Below are 22134 nucleotides of genomic sequence, written 5' to 3'. Positions count from 1 at the left end.
TAATAAGAACAGTCCTGCTGGATCAGGCCCAAGGCCTATCTAGTCTAGCATCCTGTTTCCCACAGTGGCCCACTAGATGCCTCTGGGAAGCCCAGAGGCAAGAAGTGAGGGCATACCCTCACTCCTGCTGTAGCTCCCCTGCAACTGGTATTTAGAGGCATTATTCCTCTGAGACTGGAGTTAGCCTATAGCCACCAGACTAGTAGCCATTGAAAGACGCCTATCAACCATGAATTTATCCAAGCTCCTTTTAAAGCCATTCAAGCTAGTGGCCATCACCACATCCAGTGGGAGAGAATTCCATGAATTAATTATGCACTTTGTGAAAAAGTACTTCTTTTTGCCGTTCCTAAATTTCCTGGCTTTCAGTTTCATGGGATGACCCCTGTTTCTAATGTTGTGAGAGAGGGAGAAAAATTTCTCTCTGTCCATTCTCACTATTCCAGGCTTCATTTTATACATCTCTATCATGTCTCCCCGTAGTCGCTTCTTTTCCAAACTAAAAAGCCACAGGAGCTGTAGTGTTGCCCCATAAATAAGATGCTCCAGGCCCCTGAACATCTTGGTTGCCCTCTTGCACCTTTTCCAATTCTGCACCATCCTCATTACAATATGGCCATCCAGAACTGTACGCAGTACTCTAAATCCACCATAGATTTGTATCAGGGCATACATATAGTAGCATTTTAATTTTTAGCCCCCTTCCTAATAATCCCTAGAATTTGCCTTTTTCACAGCTGCTGCACACTGAGTTGACATTGTCAAGAAGCTGTGTACCACGATCCCAAGATCTCTCTCGTGGTCATTCACTGAAAGCTCAGACTCCATCAGTGTATATTTGGAGTTAGGGTTTTTTTGCTGCAATATGCATCACTTTATACTTGCTTACATTGAACCGCATTTATCGTTTGTCTCCCACTCACCTAGTTTGGAGAGATCCTCTTGGAGCTCCTCACAAACAGTTTTGGACTTCACTACCCTAAATAGTTTAGTGTCATCTGCAAATTTGATCACTTTGCTGCTTACCCCAACTTCTATATCATTTATTAACAAATTAAAGACATTGGTCCCAATACAGATCCCTGGAGAACCCCACTTCTTACTTCCCTCTAGGGATGTGCGTGCTGGACATTAGCCTGGTTTGGCTCAAATCCAGACCAAATGGCTCAGGCTTGATCGAGCCTGGCTGGTTCTAGTCCAGCCCCTGAGCTGGCTGAGCAGACGAAATGCTTATTTTTTAACCTTTTAAATGAAGCCCCAGCAGCGGGGTTGCTGCCATGGAGGATACTTGGGAGGCGGCGGCAGGGGCTCCTCCAACCACCCCAACGGGGTGAAATGGTCAATTTTCATGTGTAAAAAGAAGCCCTGCCAAGAGTGGGGGTGACTGCTTCAGTGGCGGATACTCGGGAGGAGGAGGCGGCAAGGGCGATAGTCTGGGCTGGCTGCCTTTAATTTTTTGGTTTTTTCAGACAGTTTAGAACATCCTCTCTCATCACCTCAAATTAGCCCAGTTCTTCAGCTTCCAAGCCTGAGAAGTTCAGTTCTAGAGTGGGTATATGGTCCATATCCTCCGCCATGAAGACAGTTGCAAATAACTCGTTCAGCTTCTCTGAAGTCTGTTTATCCTCCTTAATAATCGTTTTGATGCCCTCATCATCTAAAGATCCAACCAGCTCCCTGGCAGGTTTTCTGTTCCTGATATAGTTAAAGAAGTTTTAGTTATATGCCCTCAAACTCTGTTTGTATCCCTTATTGTCACCTTGTATTTCTTATGCCAGAGTTTCTCTTCTCTTCATTTGGGCAGAACTTCCATTTTCAGAAAGAAGCCTTCTCCCCTGTGATAGCTTCCCTGACTCTACTTATGTTTTCATTAGCAACCAAGCACTCCAGCTCACCCATCTTGGCTTGGAAGCATCTGGTGTTGGTATATATACACCATGTATCTTACCTGGTATTGGTGTGTGCTAACTCCCTTACTGTCATTTGACCTTTTTGACCAGCTGTCATGTACTTCCATCTGCTCTACTCCTGGTCGCCCCCTTCTAGTTTATCTGAAAAGTGTGCATCCTTGCACTTTGCTTGCTGAACCAGATACCACCCAGTCCCTGTTGGCATTCTAACCACTCAATTTCCTGTTGGCATCCAGGCATCGTTTTAAAAGCTGCTCTGCTAGCTTTTCTATTTTACGTGCCGGCAGTCTAGTGTCACAGGTATGATGCTTTTGATGAGATATATGTAGGCTTAGACATTTTCTCTCCCAGCAAAATTAACTCCTGTGATATTATACTAGGCAAATCCAAGGTTTATTCAGACAAGGAAAAACAAAAAGTGGGATTTGTTACTGCTCTAATATATCTCTTACTAGTTATCAAAAAGCAAAGCTCAAACATTGATATGATGTCAAGGCACATCACTTCATTATCAGTTTTCAGTTAGGAGGACAGTAGCAAGAACAAAAAGACAAAACCAAAAGAAAATATAAAAACAAACTCAGAAATACAAAGTCTCTCTCTCTCTCTCCTCTGCCCACCCCCTTCTCCCGGAGGGCCTTTCTAAAGAAACAGCTTGATATATCTATCCCAGGTGTCTCCAAGCTATGTTAGTGTCCATTGTAGCGTTTTCCCTTCTGCCCCAACACATTGTTTCAGGCCTTAGTTAAACAATTCCACTCTCACTTTCACTCCTTCCAATTCAAAACAAAAGTCAGGTGCCAATGATCTAATGGTTTTGTTGGGAGGACATAGGTGAAGGCCAAGCACAGAGTGCAAAACAGGTGCTGTTCTCAGCAAAAACAAGGGCTCACACCAAGACTGCGCAAAACAGCTTTTCTCATTTTCACTTTAACTTCTTTTAATCATCTGGGAGCAAACACTCATCAACTCTACCTGAAAAAGGACTGTGTTCCATATCTTAGACCACAGCAGCTCCATTAAAATTGGCCATATTTGTAATAGTTGTTTTCACAAAGCAAAGGCATTTATAATTTTAATTTTCATAAATATACCAAGTATTGTGTGCTAAATTATGCATAATTTATTTATGTTCTTGAATAATAGAGTTTATTTTTAAAAGTATTGAATATATTTCAGATTTTTCCCAAATTATCTATGGTTTCTCTGGAAATTTTACGTCCCTTCTGACTGCTGCAGCACTGCTGAAAACTTTCTGTGAGATGCCTCAAGAGCTTCATTCTGTTGTCTGTCTTCTCTTAAAGAGTCTCTTCATTTTCTGCTCTGTTTAGTATTTTGGTTAGTGGATTATAACTTTCTGTTTTTGTAGAGTCACTTTTCTTTAGGTTCTTCTCTTTTATCACCCCCGCCCCCAGTGCACATATGCCCATGGCAAAAGTGTCATAGTTATGGGGGTAAAGTCCCCATTTCACTTGGGTACAACTGTTGCTTCATCTGTTTAGCTGAAGAAAAACAATGTTGCCTGTTGTGTTTATTGCCAGAAACATATACAGCTGCCTTGCAAGAAATTGTTCTCTAGACCAGTACTTTCAGTGCGTGATATGAGTACCATGGTTCTACAATATGGCAGGTGATGCTCTGTCTTGTTAACACAGGGACTACATTACAGTGCTCTGCCTGGTTTGATATCACTTGAAGTGGAGGTAGCTGGGGTAGCAGTCCCAGTGGCAAAGTGCAGCTGTGTGGTGACACGGTACTTCAAAAGGTGTAGGTCCAGGAAGTAGAGTGCAGTCTACTTCCAGCAGCAGCAGCAACAAGAGAAGCCTCTCCCTCACCTTAACAGCAGCTTAGGTACACAGTAGCCATCTCTGGTGTCAATGGTGGACTTGCAAGGGTGGTATTTGGAAAGGTGGTATCTGTCTCATGGGAGGGGTGTACAAAACCCCTGCTATAGGCTCCATGTTTGAGAGCAAGCTTTATAACCTTTGACAACATTTTTACTAGACTGGCCTCTGTATCATTGCTGCCTACTATATAACAAGCTCTGAGCTAATTCCTGTTTGGCTTTAACTGTTGAGGCCAAATATGTGAACAAGTCTGCCTTGTAAATCTCAAAGGAGTGGTCTAGGTGTTATGAAACAGACTGTAGAACATCAAACCTGTCTGCCGCTCAGAACCCTGATAGAAAAAGAAGTAGCATAGTACTGAAGAGAAAACTATCTACTTCCACATTGGCTTCCAAGAAACCCACTGAGTTTCCACTGACAGCTGCTATAGGCCTGCAGCCTTTGCTGCACCAACTTTTTAAGAGTATTACTTCAGATTTTTTTTTTGCTCCGTATGAACCAGTCTTGCATCTTAATTTTTTTCTAAACTTCCTCTGTACTCCATCCCCAGTGGTTGATATCATCTTGGATATACAAATTCTGGCTTCCATATTGGAAAAAGAGAGTGATGACACACTGACTACTTTGGCTACAATTCATACTCCCTCTTTGAACATCTGGATGCTCTTTCATCTTGGTATCATGATTGAGTTTTCCATGAAGCCCACTTGCCGGCATTCTAACTTCCATTACATCTGGGATCAAGACTGCACCCTGGGATGCAGATCACCAGATAGATATGATCACAAACATCCCTCAGTACTACCAGGACTTGCACTATATCACAAAGTGCATTCTGTTTCTACCCATTTGGATGGGCATGCTTATCATCAGAGACCAGAACAGTTATTTCTGAGTGAGCTCAGTATGTTGATCTCCTCATAGAGAAACTTAAAAACTTCAGGACAATAGAAATGATCATCCACTTCACAATGTGGACATCATTCCACTCACATTGTCCTCCATTCCTGGGCCCACCAGTTTCATCACCAACCTGCATCTGCCATGGTATCAGTTCCAATACTGACCATGACAGCTTCTGTTGCAATGAATCCACTACCACCTACTGGACTGAAGTGCCTCTGCCCCACCCCACCAACTGCCACCGCAGAGTGACCAGGGACCATCTTGCTCTGAGGGGAGGAGAGAAGAAAGAAGTGAGACTAAGGCCCATGTAAACATGTGGCTTGATATATTGTTCTTTATATTTAAGGTTTTCATGAACCGCTTTCGGAGGTTTGCCTGAAAAGCAGTATATAAATGCAAAATAAATAGTGTAACCACTCCTTGGACATCTCTTACTTCTACACAACTTTTCAGTTACTGACAACAGATGGCTCCCTTGGTATGACCTCCATTTCTAACTAAGTTTAACTTCATTCTTGGTGCTGCTTCTCTTATGTTGATATCACCACACACCCGATGGGTTGTATCACTTCTGTTATTTCCACTGACTTAAACTATACCAATATCTTAGAAGGTGCCTTAGCCATCTTACCATAAGAAACTTTCTTCAGCAGAGACAGATCTGAATCCTCTCATGTAGATCAACTTCAGTAGGCTTGAAGGAGTCCCATTCACATTCAAGCTTTACTTTCACAACAGCAGATCCCTGTGGAAGTGGGGCACCTACCTCTAGATAGACCATACCTAGAGCAGAGGGTCCACTTTGGGACAGATTAAATTCAGTATGAGTTTTAATCTTGAGCTGTTGGTGCTCTCAGTGGCATTTTTTATCCCCTCTGCTTTGGCAGCTGATTCATGAGTGACACTGTGATTTCTAGACTGAGGTCTCACAAGACCTCTGCAAGCTGCATCCTCAGCAACATTTCCCTGACAGCATCACTCATCTGACCTGTGCCGCAAGCAGTAGCAGTCTTTGTTCATCCTATTCTGCTGCCCTGGCCCCTTCATACTTCCCCTTGGAAAACTGTCCTTGGCAGCAGTAGTGTCAGGTAAGTTGTGGGCATTTTCTCAACCTGAATTGAAAATTTCAGAGCCATCATTCCACACTTTATAAACCTTGTAAGGAAGCATTGGCAATACATAATTGAGGACCCCTCTTCTCAAGACACATAATCAGAACTTAATACTAGAATAATTAACTCACTTGCATTGTTTTTCACTATGGAATTTATTTTTACACTGGGTTATTTATTAAACCTCTGCCATATCACAAGAAACCATCAACCTGGCAATGTATGACTCAGTTACTAGTATTAGTCTCAGAGGTGGAACCTCATTTTGCTTTGTACAGGACATCTCATTGTACTCTGGTTCATGGGTTAATTTACTCCTTGAAGGTTTCCGATTCACCAGTTGCATTGTAACTTAGATGAATTGTCTGCTTAAGGGAGAGTGCAGTTCCTGATCAAAGGGTGAAGAAAGCTCTGTCCTCTTGGTTATACTTTAATAGTCTTATGTCTGAAGTCCTTTAGTGTGAAAGGAGCAGCTTGTCAGTCCAATGTGTCCAGGTTTATGGCATTGTGCATCAGGTACACTCTTTACAAGATCTGGGAGCACCTTTGTAAGCAACTTAACCTTTGGTTTCCGTTTACTGTTTGGCCTGTTCTGTGGCTTGTTAGAATAGAGGATCATTTCAATACATTAAAAGAGGCACCTTTTTACATAGTGATTCTCTTTATTTAGCAGGGGGAGAATAACTGGCCCTATCCACCCCCAGCACAGTAACTCCAGTGACTGTTGCTGGTGTCTATCTTATGTTTTTATTTCTCTGTGTAAACTGCCCTGAGCCATTTTTGGAAGGGCGGTATAGAAATCAAATAAATAAATAATAAAAATAAAATACCTAGCTGCACTCTTAGATGACACAACCAGTTTCAAGAGCTCTGTTGGTCACCACTGAATTCTTGTGTTATATCATTTGGGGTAGAACAAAGAGAAAGTTATTGCAGAGTGATGACCCAGAAAGGGTCCCTGGGTTTGGTCTCAAAGAGGAGACATTCAGGTCATTTTATGGAAGTGCTTATCATGTAAGAAAGCACAGACATGTGGTGGGGTGGAGGAAAACTTAAGTTGTGAAGCAGTTCTAAGCTAACGGAGCAGACAATGGAGGATCACATCATTCAAAGAAGCCAGTGTCAATCCCAAGATGAAAGGAACAGAGCATCATCAAAATTGCCTCCTTGTCACTGGACTAGCCATTGGGCCTTTCTTCTTATTTTCTTATGGCTAGAAGGGAGGAGACAGCGTGAACACTAGCAGTAGGGTTCAGTATTTCATACTAGTCTCCCAAACTGACATTGCACACATGAGATAAATCAACCTGAGGGAAGGAATCCTAAGAAAATGACCAGAGCCTATGTTAGCTACCAGGTTTTTCTTTTTGTGTTTTGTTTGCAAAGACTTTTTAGTGACAAAATATCGCTCTCTTGTAAGGCTGTCAGTTCTCTTGTTTTGTAAGAAAGTCTTCCATACCAATATCACTAAGTATGGGTAGTATGATGTGTTTGGTGGAATGCCAAAGCCTTTAAATGGTCAAGCAGTAGGGATTGTTTTCATTCTCAGTAATACTTGGAAGAAGCATTTCCTTTCCCACTCTGCTAAATTTGATTTACTTCCATCAGCTTCCTTGGTTTTATTCATCTGTAGGTCTCATAAAGAGAAACAGAGTTTGTCGATGAGAAATATCAGCTTTATACCTTTTGAAGATGCTCACTTCTGTAAGCAGAATAGTATTAGCTGTGGGAAATAATTTTTTTTTTAAATGAGTGAATTGGTGGCTTTAACTGTCTCTTTAGGCCACCTCCCAAATGTAAGTAGTGTAGTTTGTTGGAATTTAACCTTTTAATGGTTAAAATCATGCTTATTTTGCATATTCTTGATCACTTACAGTCACTCTTTCTCTTCTTGCATTTTCTTGCTTCACTAACCAACTCCTGCTGATTGGCTAACTACTGCTTCAGCTGACTTTGCCTTTCTCCAATCAAGATGGGTGCCTTGGGGATGAGGCTCTCTGCTCTCCCTTCTCCCCTTCTCCCAACTACAAGCTATCTCCCTCTGGTTCCACACTACCCAACGTCTGCCTTGGGGCAATCGGCTCAGGGCTCAACCCCCAAAACTTCGCTACTAGACAAGTAAGGAGGTCACGTTCTTGGTTATATTACTGCTTGGCTGTACCATATACTTTATCCTGGTCGGCTGGGTTTTAACCCCTGTTAAGGAAAACATATGAAAATCTGAAACTCAAATTTAGGAGGCCATCACAGTCCTCCTGTCTTCATTCTAATCATTCAGTAGTTGCTTGTATCTGTTACTTTGACCTCTTACTAACACCTTGCAGCGGTTTCCATGGATCTACTTTCTCAAGGAGCTTCATTAAAAGTCAGTGAATGAACTTACTGGAACACAATGCAATAACAACTTTTTTCTGCATTGTTCTTAAAACCTAATTTGGCACTAGAACTTCACATTAAAATTGCACAGGAATATCTTTATCTAGTTTTTATACAGAAGAGAAAGTAGCTTTGTGTTTTTAAGAAAAACTTTCCTAAACTGGAAATATCAAAAGAGAAGATGGTCAGTTTGGAAGTTCTGGAAGTAATGGCACAAGCTAGATCCACATAGAAAATAAATAATGTTTAGAAGAAGTACAATGAATATATCCCAGCCTATGATCGAGTCAATTCCACAGGAATTTACTCCGAAGCAGAATTTATTAAATGTAACATGGAGGCTTCAACTCACTTTTCCTTGCTAAATTAATATGCAGCTGAAAACAAAGAATAGTGTCAATTATTCCCGGCCTTTTCTGTATACAATAAAACAGTGTACAGTAGTCAAGATTTAAAAAGAAAAATCACTTGAAGTCCAAGTGTGAAAGTATTCTCAAGCATTGGATTATATTATTTTCTCTGGGCGTTTTCCTCTCCTCTTTAAAAAGTTTGTGCCATGAAATCAAGTTTCTTAGAAGGGGATATGGTTGAAACACTGGCAGGCAAAGGAATCAAGGTGAAATAATAGTAACTAGCTCTGGCATGTTCTAAATAATGTAGACAAAAGTGGACTCCATTGAAATATTTCTACAATAATTTTAATTCCAGCTAAAGCATTTTAAAACATTGTGTTCAATATTTTATTTTTATTTTATTTTATTTTATTTTATTTAGGGTGGCAATCAAGGTCTGTTTGGAAATAGCACAGCACAATCGAGAGGAATGCACCCGCCAGTGCAACCACTAAATCCTTCACCTAATATCCGGGCACAAGTGCCTCCCCAATTTCTTTCTCCCCAGGTAAGCAATTTAAAAGCTTCACTGTAGATAATTTCTTGTCTCCAGGTGTTGTGGCACCAGCCCAAATTTGAGGTTGGTTGGTTTACAGAAGAATTGTAGTTTTGAACAACCCCATTTTCCTGTTTACTGATGGCTTTTAATAGTAAATCAATTTGTTTTCAACAAATTAGCACAATAACTCTCTAAGGTATATAATATATTTTCCATTTCATTTGTGTATCATAAACAGTGTAACAGATATTGGATTGCTACTGAATAAAAGACCTAAGAACAAGCTAGTTTTCCATCTGTCTTAGATGATCTACCCTTCATCTTTCAGTTTTACTCCCCACCTTTATTTTACGTCATCCATTGTCTTTTTTGTTTGCTTTGAGTGGGCAATTTGTCAATCTGCCTGGGTGCTCATCTTTCTCCCAGAAAGGTGAGGAAAAAGGCAACAGGTTGAACTTTCTTGCATGTGGTGTAACCTCTCCCCATTTTGTATGATGGGGTGGTGAGGCATGAGCTTGACTGTTTTCTCAGTCACATAAACACACCATTAATAATCTTTCTTCCAGCTTAGAATACTAAATCTATCTTCTTTAAAATACCCAGTATTTTATCAGAAAATAATCTCCAATTCACCAGTTTTCTTTCTGTCTACTTTTACATCATATTCTTCATGTTCAGTTTTTAAATCATTTTACCTTGCTATAATATTTGATTGCATTATGTTAACTATTTAAGACCTGATGTGCTTTTTTGTTTTTTAAATGGAGGCACTAGGGTTTGGGGTACAGACTTCTCTCTACAAATTTGTTTGTAGTTCTGCTAGTTTTTTGTTTGAGCCCTGTATGTGTTTACTATTTTTGCATAGGTATCTGCCTCTATGCTCAAGCAATTTCCCAACAGTGGTCTGAACCCAGGTCTTTTCAACATGGGGCCCCAGCTTTCTCCCCAACAGATTGCTATGCTGAGCCAACTTCCACAGATCCCCCAGTTTCAGCTTGTAAGTAGTTGTCCTATTGTGATAGGTTGAATTTTTTTATCCTTCCAAGCCTCTTTTTGTAGGTTTTATCTGCTTGGGAATGTGTGTGTTGAAACTTTGTTGCTGGAAACTGCACACAGAAATCTCTTATGCCGTCTATGTTAGTGAGACCTTTTGTTGTCACTTGGTAATCTATAATATCTTAAAACGTTACTAGAAATACCATTTCAGATTTCTTTAGGTGTAAAAGGGAAAGCACTGGGTTCTCCAAGAGCAGGCTTGCACAGTATAAAGCCCGGGGGCCGGATCCAGCTTGCGGAGACATTTTTGGTGGCCCCCAGGTAGGAATATCCTACAAAACAGTAGGAGCCATAAAGAGTTTGTGGCTTATCCCAATGACAAGCTATAGCAGCTCAATGCAATTGGCTGCTTGTGGCCAACAACAACAACAAATATTTATATACTGCTTTTCAACAAAAGTTTCCAAAGCAGTTTACACAGAGAAATAATAAATAAATAAGATGGCTCCCTGTTCCCAAAGGGCTCACAATCTAAAAAGAAACATAAGCCAGACACCAGCAACAGTCACTGGAAGTACTGTGCTGGGGGTGGATAGGGCCAGTTACTCTCCCACTGCTAAATAAAGAGAATCACTACGTTAAAAAGGTGCCTCTTTGCGCAGTTAGCAGATGAGATGCATGTGGCAGATGCACATGGCAGTGATGGAGTGGCGATCAAGCGATCTAGTTGCTGATGCTTGAGCAGCAGCAGCAATGCATGGAGTGGGCGAGGGCAGAGGCAGAGCACCATCAAACATGCACAAGTAGAGCACACCCCAGAAAGGCAGAGGGTCACTCTTTTGGTTGGTTTCCTCTTCTCTCAGGAGGGCCATCCTCTCTCCTTTAGAAATTTCTGTACAACGCCACCCTGTTCATGTTTACTTGGAAATATGTCCAATGGTTAGGCTTACTCCCAAGTAAGCATGTCTAGGATTGAAGCCTAAAAACAACAGTGACTTAAGGAGAGGAGGACTAGGCATTTGTTTGGGGCTGGCATGCACTCTAGATTCCCCATTGACTGAGCAGGGACAAAGCCTGTTCTCTGGCCACTGTTCTTGGTTAAAACTGTGGGTCCCTTAATGGAGGGAAAAGATTCACGAATAGTTGTTAATTGCGTTCATTAATATTGTTAATTCATTTTAATGTAATAACTGATGCGCTGGAAATTGACCTCGACCCCTTCACACCAAGTCATGGTTGGTTCCTGCCCACTGACTCATTTGAGTTGTGCACTCCTGTTCTAGAGTTTAAACCTTTTACAGTAATGCTCTTTTGTTATAAAGGACACTTAGTGTTGTTCACATCTCCTGAGCATTTATTGCTGTTTGCGTTGCCAGAAGTTAATTCCAGCAAGAGCTCTTGCTCAAATAAGTGAAGTTCTGTTCTCTTGTCTTGCAGGCTTGTCAACTCCTCCTCCAGCAGCAACAGCAACAGCAGCAACAGCAACAGCTGTTACAGAATCAGAGAAAGATTTCCCAAGCTGTGAGGCAACAGCAAGAGCAACAGGTATAAGTTTTAATCTGTGAGGCATGTGAGTTGGTGGTGTGTAAGGAAGCCTGGTGGAATATAGGGAAGATATGGTCCAAGGCAGAGCACATCCTTTGAGTGGAAAAGGTCCAAGGTTTCATTCCGGACATCTTCAAACAGGTCTAAGAAAAGACTGCTGTCTGAAGACTTACTGCTGTCAGTCAGTGCAGACAATACTGATCTAAAGTTACCAGTAGTTTGATTTGGTATAAGGCAGCTTCATATAAGCTCATACTAAAGCTTGATTGTAGCAACTGAATTAGTATGCTCTCTGAAGTGTAACCACTTGTTTGTGCTCATAATGATCTAACGTAAATAATGTCTTGTTTCCTTGACTGCAGATTGCCCGTATGGTGAGTGTTCTTCAGCAACAGCAGCGGCAACCTGGCATGAAACATTCTCCATCCCATCCAGTTGGGCCTAAGCCACATTTAGACAGCATGGTACCTGGTGGTCTGAATGTGAGTCTCCCAGATATACAGACCAAAGGACAAATTCCTGGATATAGTTCAGGTGAGTACTGCAGATAACTGTACTTCATAATTTGATTTCTTGAGCGCAAAGAATCTCTTTTAATACTTTGGCACACCAGAATATGATGTTTGTATTCCTTGTACTCTTGAAACTGTCTTTCTGCATAGAGCAATCCAGCTTTGGTTTCTTCTGTGCAGAATATAACTGTGTGTTATGCTGAGTCACTAACTTTATTTTAAGACTGGCTTGCTTAATGTGGGATATCATTTCATAGGTGATTTACTAGTTCAAGAATGTAAACCAGCCTCACAGTGACCCACTCACTGGTCACACCATAACATGTATCATGTGGTTTGAAACTCTAATCAGGAACCAGTTTTGTTAATTGTTGGAATCTGGCTGTAGCAATTAAGCATTATAGTAGCACCTGTTGTCCACAATCATTTTTGGGGACTTCAGTCCTATGCTCTTTAGAGTCAAAATAATGCCAGGTGCAAGAGTACTGAATCTCATAACACAGGATGTGATGAAGGTCAAGCACATTTGTCCAGGTTCCTGTATTTGTAGCCAGTGGCCTCTACAGTAATATTTCTGTGTCCCCATATTCATGTATGTTCATCATGAAGTTGTCTAAATATTTCATGCAAATAATCTTGTTGAGAGGTACAGGCCTTATTCTGTGTGTAAGAGATCCTGTGTTCAAATCCTTGGTAAAATCATGAAACTGAGAGGCAAAGAATTGTGGCTTTTGTCCCAAATAACAATAATAAGGCACATGACATAGTTCTGCTGAAGTTAAATGGGTTTTTCCTTGAGCACTATTTAGGGACCGTAAGTATGTCACTCTGAGATTCTTGATGTGATCCAGTTGGTATTCACACTAATGGGCAGTGCTCATGTGCAACAGCCTTCAGAAGGACTTCAGAAGCTCTGCCCAACTCTCTAGCTCTACCTACGTTCTTGTGCACTACTGTTAGAAAGGGCAGCTAGAGCATCACCTTCCTTGGTTTCTTTCCAGCTGCTGTCACTGCTGAATCAGAAGGAAAATGCTCAAGGTCCTTCACAATTTTTCCTCAGGGATCTGGAGAGATTGAGAGAGCAACTCAACACATACATTTTACTAAATTACATCTGCTCTGAGCTCAAAGCTTACTTTACTTTTGATGACAACAGAAACCATTCAAAATATTAATTGAATGCAATGTGACATTGCCAATATCTCATCAGCATGACTTGTGCCTCTTGTGTTTGGTTTACAAACACAAGTACTTGCAAAATTTGCTTGGCATTTTCCATGCAAACCAGAAAAAGCAGGGAGCTACACTTAAAAGATGCTCTTCACAGATTGATGTTGAGCCTGGCTTCAGCGATGTCAGCACCAACATCAGCACCACCAGTGACTGCCTTGTTATTGTCACTACTGGCAAGTGTCTTAGTTTCCAGTGGAGAAGCCATGACATCAACAGTACGGTCTGTATTGATTGTCAGTTCTTTGATATCAAAGTAGCTGCTGACAATGCCCAGCTCCTCTAAGGAGCAGCAGAGGAAGAAGCTGAAAGTAGCCAAAAAGAGAACTCATGAGGAAGATGCTCCAGTTAAACAAAAGAAGAAGAAACCTCATTCAACATCAGATAATGTGCCATCACCAGTGGGAGATGCATCAATAGCAGAGGCTTTGGTGCTGAGGAAACTTTTGACATCAAAGCTCTTTATCCCGGAGATGCCATTGACACCAAGAACATCATCAACATTGAAACATATGGTGAAGGAGAAACATACAATTCCTTCGATTGTGAGAGCAACCTCGATATTGAAGGAGCATACACTCTTAGAGCAAACAGCACCAGTCCCATCAGTGTCTACAACTACTTCAACATTGACAGCGTTCACTTTAAGATCATTGACAACAGATGCAATGGTTAACATGCAGAGTGCAATTGTTCCAAAAGTAGTGAAGGAACTATTGAGGCTGACTCTGCTTGTGCTTCCATCAGTATCGATGCTCCATTGCCCACCTAAATATATGGCACATGGTGAAGTTAAATAGGTCTGTCCTTGAGCACTGACCATAAGTAAACCACTCTGAGTTATTTAGGAAAACACTGTGAGCTCAGTGTTTGGACAGAGAGTTCCAACAGTTGACTTATATCCCTCCCCCCACCATTCATGAGATGTGCAGACAGTGCATAGGCACATTAGGGGGGATGGGAGGGTCTGTCTACACTTTCCATAGCCCATCCAGCTCTGCCTTTTGCCTCAGTGCAGGTTACTCAAGTAACTCACTGTACCCGTGGTGTGAGTAGATGATAGCCAAGGTTTGTAGGATTGCAAAGAGATTTGCCATTTGATCTGAGATTTTGAGAGTTTAAGCCGTTAAAAACTGGGCACTTGTAGTTATCTAATAAAATATGGGCAATTGAGAAATCAAGGGACACCTAATAAAAGAGAGAATAATAGTTGGACAGGTTTTTAAAAATAAAGGGTTTTTCCTATTGAGCAAAAAAGCACAATTTCTAAATTGGTGTGTCTGTGTGCTTCTAGATATTGTGGTTAAATTGCTACTTTGGTTACTGTAAAGGCAAAGTTACGCCGCCGAGTCGATGTCGACTCCTGGCAACCACAGAGCTATGTGGTTTTCTTTGGTAGAATACAGAAGGGGGTTTACCATTGCCATCTCCTTCGCAGTATGAGATAAGGCCTTTCAGCATCTTCTTATATTGTTGCTGCCTGATATAGGTGTTTAGTCTGGGAAACATGCCAGCGGGGATTTGAACCGGCAACCTCTTGCTCCCTAGGCAAGTCATTTCCCCACTGCACCATTAGGTGGCTGGTTACTGTAGTTTGTACTAAAAAGTACTTGGGTTATAATAATCTTTACGTCATTCACTATGCCAATGTGGAACATGCTTTCTCCCTGTATCAGCCTGATAACATTAGCAGATTCGGACAGCAGGAAAATGTAGGGAACAATTGGTAACAGTTTTACAATGTGATACACAGGAGAGAGAGCAAAGCTGCTTACAGAGATCTGTCCAAAGTGTGCAAAAAGTATTTTGTTTCTTCTAATTCATTGCTACAATTACCCATACAGATATTTAAAATAAAACAAAATAATGTTGTGTGGTGTCTTCACAGGTTTTGGCTCAAGTGGCATGGATTATGGCATGGTGGGAGGGAAAGAAACTGGAACAGAATCTCGCTTTAAACAGTGGACTTCTATGATCGATGGGTTGCCCTCTGTAGCTTCCCAAGATGCGAATATGCACAAAAATGGTGAGACTGGATAAAAGGGAACTTTTATAATGCTATTTTTCATCCCTAGTAAAACTCTTGCCGAAATCACCCTCAACCTCCTTTAATGTCTTTGATCCTTTACAGTGAAACAAACACACTTCTGCTCCTAATTTCTGGGCAGCTTCTGACACAAATGAAGTTCTAACATTCTTTCTATAGTTCACCCAGACTGTTTCCTCTCATACCATTAGTTTTATCATTGTTCTGAAGTTAGTGTGATTTGGCACTCCACTTTCATATTAAATCTGAGCCCTGCCTCAACTGCTACCCTAATTTTCTTGTTTCAAAATACATTTTTCTTCTGCTTTCCAGGCACGATTGTGCCCCCTGGAAAAGCCCGAGGGGGATCACCCTACAGCCAGTTTGATATGCTCCCTGGTGACCCGCTGGGCAGCCACACAGGTCCTTCTGGTGATAGTTGGTTACCTGCCAAATCTCCACCAAGCAAGATTGGAAGCAAATCCAGCAATGCCAGCTGGCCTCCAGGTAATTTAAGGGTATTCCTTGAAATTTGTTCCTAGACTGTCAGTCGAGTAGACATTTCTACTGGAGAACATTGGGAGGAAAAATTAATCCAGAATTGTGCATGTTTGCTCTTTCTTAAAAAGTTGTATACTCTGCTGTTGGGAGTTACTGGTTTCTTTCTTTTTCTGTTGGTATTGCTTGTTTGTAATTATTTACATAATTTTTGTTGTTTTTCTTCTTGTAATTTTAAACATTTGTTTTTTTAAAAAATTTAAAATATCAGTGGAGAAAACAAAAGAAAATTTGACTTTATGGCAGAAGTAACGTAGCCGCCTACTATACAAACACCTCCAGTGGCAATTTCTCTGTCATAACATAGAACCTAGGAAGGTGGTGGTTGGGAATCTGATCATGTTGATCAGACAAAGAGGCACAGAAGCCCTGACTATTATAACAAGCTTGCTCTGCTTGCACTTAAATGGTTCTCCATAACATCCCATACACACAAAAACAAACACAAAACTGGAGATTTTCAGACGTCCTAGATCAAAGGTGTCAAACCCAGTTCGGGTGGTGGGCTGGATTTGATTCTGGTGCACCTCTGGGGTGCCGCTCATAGCCTCGCCCCACCTTCTTGCACCTGCCTCACACCGCCTTCTTCTTCCTCTTCCACCCTCTTTCTCTCACTCTCTTCCTTTCTTTTCCCCTCTCCCCTCTTCCTCCCTCACCTTGCCATTTAATTGGCTGAACACACTCCATTTTATACCAGAATGTGCTCAGGGTTAGGTGGTGGTGTTTTGTATTTTTAGAAGAAATAATTGAATGACCTGCGGATTCCAAATTTTGCATTGGCAATCCTGCCACTTAAATTAGCTGAATGGACTACTATTTACACCAGAATATACTCCAGGGAAGTAATAGAAATATAAATGAAAATGAATTTTAACTAATATTGTTCTCAACATATTTTTAACATTCAATAATCAGGTCAATAATACCAAAACAACACCATGTTCAAGAAAAGCAGAAGCCCTCTACCTTCCACTCACTCCGGCTTGGCCTCTACCATGGACTCTTTTCCTCCCTGCTCCATCCCTTGCACTTGCAGAGGCCTGAGTGCCCATTCTGCCAGCCTCTGCTTTGGAGCATGGCAAGGTGGTAGTATAGCCAGCCAGCCACAGGAAGCTTCATAGTGTAGCGAGGGGTGGGGGAACATACCGGCCAAATGGCTGGCTGGTTCAAGCTGCCACCACAGCATTTCTCTTCTCTGCCCTTGGTGCTTTTTCCTCTCCCAACCTTGCTGTACTCCGAAGCGGTGGTAGACCTCCAAGCAGAGGCCAGCAGACTGGGAGTGCAGGGAGGAGGAAATGTGCCAGGAAGGTAATCAGTGGCTTGTTGGGGGGTGGTTGCTGAGCTCCATGGGCTGGCAGTTTGACACACTGGTCCTAGAGTATATTTTAGTTGTGAAGGCTTATGCAGTAATGTAATAATAAATGGTAATAATAAAACCTTGAGAATTACACTTGAAATAGCATCTGATTGTTGTTCTGTTCCAGAATTTCAGCCAGGAGTGCCATGGAAAGGTATTCCAAACATTGACCCTGAATCTGACCCCTATGTGACCCCAGGAAGTGTGCTGGGGGGTACAGCCACATCCCCCATTGTAGATACTGATCATCAACTTCTGCGGGACAACACCACAGGTTCACTTATAATTATCTATATATATAATTATCCTGGGTGTGCCTTGGAATGTGCGTCCCAGTGCCCATCTGATTGGCTGGGTGGCAGATGCGCCTGATTGGCTGAGGCGCACCTAGGCGGATTGGTGGCCGCGGCGGGCCTGGCCCAGACACGGAGGCAAGGCCTAGGAGGGGGGAAAGAAAGTGGGGCGGGGGGGCAGAAGTGGTGGTGGGGAGGAGGAGAGGCGGCTGGGCCCGGAAGCGGAGACTGGGGCAGAAGGTGGAGGGGGGAAGGTAACCGCTGGCCCCAAAGAGCACACAGATGCTCTGTGCGGGGTCGGCTAGTAGTATAAATTTCTGTAAAAGTGTTGTACTCTTTTTTTTACTAAGGGTAGAACTGCATATTGTGCAAGCAGACATGTTTTCCAAACCTAAGTAGTAGTAATATGGGGGCAGCATTTGCAAGGAAGAATCAGCAAGAGAGAAGGTGCTTAACTTTTCTCCAACTGATTCTTCCCTGAAATTGCATTCCTGGGCTTCCCTGCCCCCAACCCAATCTTCTTTAAGGTTTCAGAGTCTGCTGAAGGGAAAAACAGGAAAAATGAGGCTATGGAGTAAGGGCTATGAGGGGAAAGTGTTGGTGACCTGGTTAATAGTTAAGCATTTCCCTCCCACTTTTTGATTTTTCCACTGCAAATGCCCCTGACAACATTGATTTTATCAGTGTTGGAAACTCTGTGTTTGCCTTATAACATCTGATTCCACCCTAAGGTTTGAAGGTGAAAGCTGTATGTCTTGCTGAGAAGGCTACATATACAAAACTATAGTATATTCTTCTATTTAGTGTCATTGATAGAAACCGTTTTATCTTCGTTTCTGAAGGCTGTCTGTTTTGTTTGATTGAGTTTGCTATCAATCTGTGACACCTCTTCTTATCTGCCCTTATTTTATCATAGGGTCTAATTCTTCCCTCAACACCTCGCTGCCTTCACCTGGTGCCTGGCCCTACAGTGCCTCTGACAATTCTTTCACAAATGTTCATAGCACTTCAGGTATGAGGCTTTCATTGTCAGTCTGTTCAAACTGGTTTTTTGTTTGTTTTTTTAACTGTGGATATGGACAGTCGGAAGAGAGCTGGTCTTGTGGTAGCAGCGCATCACTTTTCCCTTTGTTAAGCAGGGTCCAGGTTGCATATGAATGGGAGACTATATGTGAGCACTGTAAAATATTCCTTTTAGGGGATGGAGCTACTCTGGGAAGAGCATCTGCATGCTTGCATACAGAAGATTCCTTCTCTGGCATCTCCAAGATAAGGCTGAGATTCCTGCCTGCAACCTTGGAGAAGCTGCTGCCAGTCTATGTAGTAGACTGTAGCTAGATGGACCAATGGTCTGACTTCGTATATGGCAGCTTCCTATATCCCTATGACAATGAGTTTAAGCACACTTAACAAGGAATGTTTGTCAATGGAAAGGTCTGCTTAGTGTCCACTTTCCTGAATATGACGTTTTAAAAATGCTTTTTAAAGTGTTTGTTTACTGGAGTTAAAATGCCCCAGGAGACAACTTGCAGTGGATTTCAGTAGTAATAGTTTAGGGACAGACAAGCACACAAGCATAGGTTAACAACGCTTAGCCTCTGGCTAATGGTAGAGACCAGAGGATGTGTCTTTGCTTCTACCATCTCCAGGCAACTAACTGTTGTTGTTGTTGTTTATTTTTACATTTATATCCCGCTCTTCCTCCAAGGAGCCCAGAGCGGTGTACTACATACTTGAGTTTCTCCTCACAACAACCCTGTGAAGTAGGTTAGGCTGAGAGAGAAGTGACTGGCCCAGAGTCAGTTGGAGCAGAGGGGGGGGTTTTCTGGCAAAGAAGGAAGCGGGTATATCTTAAGCAGTAACTACTTACTGAGGTCGGTAAAATGAGTACCCAGAATGTTGGGGGCAATATGCTAAATCATTGTAAACCGCTTAGAGAGCTCCGGCTATAGAGCGGTATATAAATGTAAGTGCTATTGCTATTGCTATTGCTACTTTGAGACAGAGGGTCTTGTTGACCATAAATTATGCATTATGAAGTTAGGAGTACAGGAATTTGAGAAGTGCCAAAAATGAACAAATATTTCATAAGAACATAAGAATAGTCTTGCTGGATCAGGCCCAAGCCCATCTAGTCCAGCATCCTGTTTCACACAGTGACCCACAAGATACCACTGGTAGCTCACAGGCTGGAGCTGAGGCCATGCCCTTTCTCCTGCTGTTACTACCCTGCAACTGGTACTCGGAGGCATCCTGCCTTTGAGGCTGGAGGTGGCCTATAGCCCTCCAACTAGTAGCCGAAGATAGACCTCTCCTCCATGAAGTTATCCAAACCCATCTTAAAGCTATCCAGGTTGTTGGCTGTCACCACATCTTGTGGCAGAGAATTCCACAAGTTGATTATGCATTGTGTGAAGAACACTTCCATTTGTTGGTCCTAGATTTCCAGGCAATCAATTTCATGGGATGACCCCTGGTTCTAGTGTTATGTGAGAGGAAGAAGAATTTTTCTCTATCCACTTTCTCCACACCATGCATGATTTTATAGACCTCTATCATGTCTCCCTGCAGTCGTCTTTTTTCTAAACTAAATAGTCCCAGGTGTTGTAGTTTTGCCTCATAAGAAAGGTGCTCTAGGCCCCTGATAATCTTGGCTGCCCTCTCCTGCACCTTTTCCAGTTTTACAATGTCTTTTTTTTAGATGTGGTGACCAGAATTGTATGCAGTACGTAATAGTTTATTACAACAAGTGCTTGAAATGTGAAAGCATAATTATATACCGGGAGTGACCTCTTAGTGAGTCTTGCCATATGCCAAATACAGAATTTGAGGGCAAGTCGTGAAGCTTTGTCTTCTAGCTACACACCACATACAATTGCCTCCATGAGTGTGTGAGGCCACTGCCAGGCTTGCAGCCTGACTGGGATTATGTCTTCATGTTTAAATGACACCTTCCCACTGGGGCTCTACACATAGCTGCTGCAATTTGCACAATCTTGACAGCTTGAAAAGGGGCTGCCACATGCAAATCAGGGTGGTAGTAGGATGTACAGTTCCTATATTGAAGACATTGCTCCATGCAAATTGTGGAGCAAGGTCAGGCTATGAAATGATTTTTGTACTTCATATTAGTCAACATCTCTGTGATGCAGAAAATATGTATATGATGCCTTTGCTGAAGAAGAGAAGAGGCCATTTAATCTCTTGAATGTTATATCCAGCTTTGAAGTTTTTCTTGATCTTTAAAGCATTGTAGATGTTTGTGTACTTGCAAATTAATGCTTAGATCAGTGACTGGCTAAATATGCATTTTGTATTGTGTGTATTAACTGTCATTAATTATTCCCTTTATCTCCATTTTAGCAAAATTCAGTGATTACAAATCAACATGGTCCCCCGATCCCATAGGACCCAATCCCACTCATCTCTCCAACAAGATGTGGAAAAACCATATTCCCTCAAGAAACACTACAGGGCTGCCCCGCCCACCTCCTGGTCTGAGTAACCCGAAACCATCCTCTCCCTGGAGCAGCACAGCACCCCGCTCAGTCAGGGGGTGGGGGGCACAGGATTCGAGGCTTGCCTCTGGTGAGAAGAATCTCCTAGCACTAGCACTAATTGAACATGGTGCGGGGAGGGGGGAGACTCCATTGGTATGAATATGATATTTTCAAAAGAGCAGCAGTTACATTTGCTCAGTGAAGGAAGGAATATTCCTTTCTTAAAAGGAGTTGGGCAGTTATCTGAAATGTTTCCTAGAAGCTGCTGGGAGAACAGAATGAGAAGGAAATTTAGAAGTTCTAAAAGTGGTATGCTATTGCAAGGGTCTTTGAAGGTGTAATTGATGAGGAGCATGTTTGTTAGGGGTGGGTGATTGGTTCTTGAAAAGGTAGTGGTGTTGGTTGAGTCCTGAAAATATTCTGTTCATATTAAATGTGGCAAGTGAAATAGTTTCTGTAAAGTACAGATTACCTCTGGTTTTGTGTTTAAGATTTATGTGTAAGGTGATCTCCGCCAAATGTAAGCAAGTGTTGGTTAGAATTTAGTTGTCTGTTGCTCATAATTATATGAGGAATAATTGCTGTTTAATCATTTGTAGCCTCTGCTTGGAGTGATGGGGGATCAGTTCGTCCTAGCTATTGGCTGGTTCTTCACAATCTCACTCCACAGGTATGTATTTCTTCTGCTTATTCTTCATTACTGAAATTTTATTGTAAAATTCTGTATTGCTTTAATAAGTATCATTGCAATTGTGTGTGCCTCAGTATAGTCACACAAGCTAACTGGTATGAAGGGTATGTTTAGGGCATAAGGTACCTGCTATTAATCACAGTGTCTCATCTTCAACCTAGTTCATTCTTGACTGTGAATTAAACTGTAGGACTTGTTTTCTTAGGAAAGCAAACGATTTTGTGAATGCAGTACATACTGTTTATCACCAAGGCTCCAGCTTCTTGAAGCCACTGTCAAAGCTAGGCAGAACTGCCAGTTTTCTTCCTTATGTTTCCATAGCGAAACCACAGAATGTTTCCAGCATTGCTGCCAAAAACACAGCCTAGTGAGACTGCTCCAGCA

At 41.9% G+C, this 22134-nt stretch overlaps 1 protein-coding gene and 1 long non-coding RNA gene across 11 annotated transcripts in view; one reads left to right on the top strand and one right to left on the bottom strand.

Moving 5' to 3' along the window:
- The window catches only part of LOC128327478 (uncharacterized), a 94768-nt gene that overhangs the window by 39482 nt on the left and 33152 nt on the right, over positions 1–22134 (bottom strand). The gene's annotated exons all lie outside the window — the stretch shown is intronic.
- Positions 1–22134, top strand: part of TNRC6B (trinucleotide repeat containing adaptor 6B) — a 220677-nt gene that overhangs the window by 176882 nt on the left and 21661 nt on the right. For 6 of the 8 annotated variants that reach the window (XM_053256273.1, XM_053256276.1, XM_053256272.1 and 3 more), the window contains 11 exons: positions 7723–7893; positions 8926–9051; positions 9908–10039; positions 11476–11583; positions 11946–12117; positions 15214–15351; positions 15685–15858; positions 17394–17540; positions 18476–18571; positions 20923–21147; positions 21659–21729. In XM_053256273.1, the coding sequence (XP_053112248.1) occupies positions 7723–7893; positions 8926–9051; positions 9908–10039; positions 11476–11583; positions 11946–12117; positions 15214–15351; positions 15685–15858; positions 17394–17540; positions 18476–18571; positions 20923–21147; positions 21659–21729 (1560 nt within the window). The remainder of the gene's footprint in view (positions 1–7722; positions 7894–8925; positions 9052–9907; positions 10040–11475; positions 11584–11945; positions 12118–15213; positions 15352–15684; positions 15859–17393; positions 17541–18475; positions 18572–20922; positions 21148–21658; positions 21730–22134) is intronic. The other 2 variants (XM_053256278.1, XM_053256279.1) reach the window with 1 other exon arrangement.

The sequence above is a fragment of the Hemicordylus capensis genome, chromosome 5, assembly GCF_027244095.1.
Source record: "Hemicordylus capensis ecotype Gifberg chromosome 5, rHemCap1.1.pri, whole genome shotgun sequence".
Lineage (NCBI taxonomy): Eukaryota > Metazoa > Chordata > Lepidosauria > Squamata > Cordylidae > Hemicordylus > Hemicordylus capensis.
The sequence above is the reverse complement of the archived record's forward strand: the minus strand, read 5'-3'. Positions and strand labels throughout refer to the sequence as shown.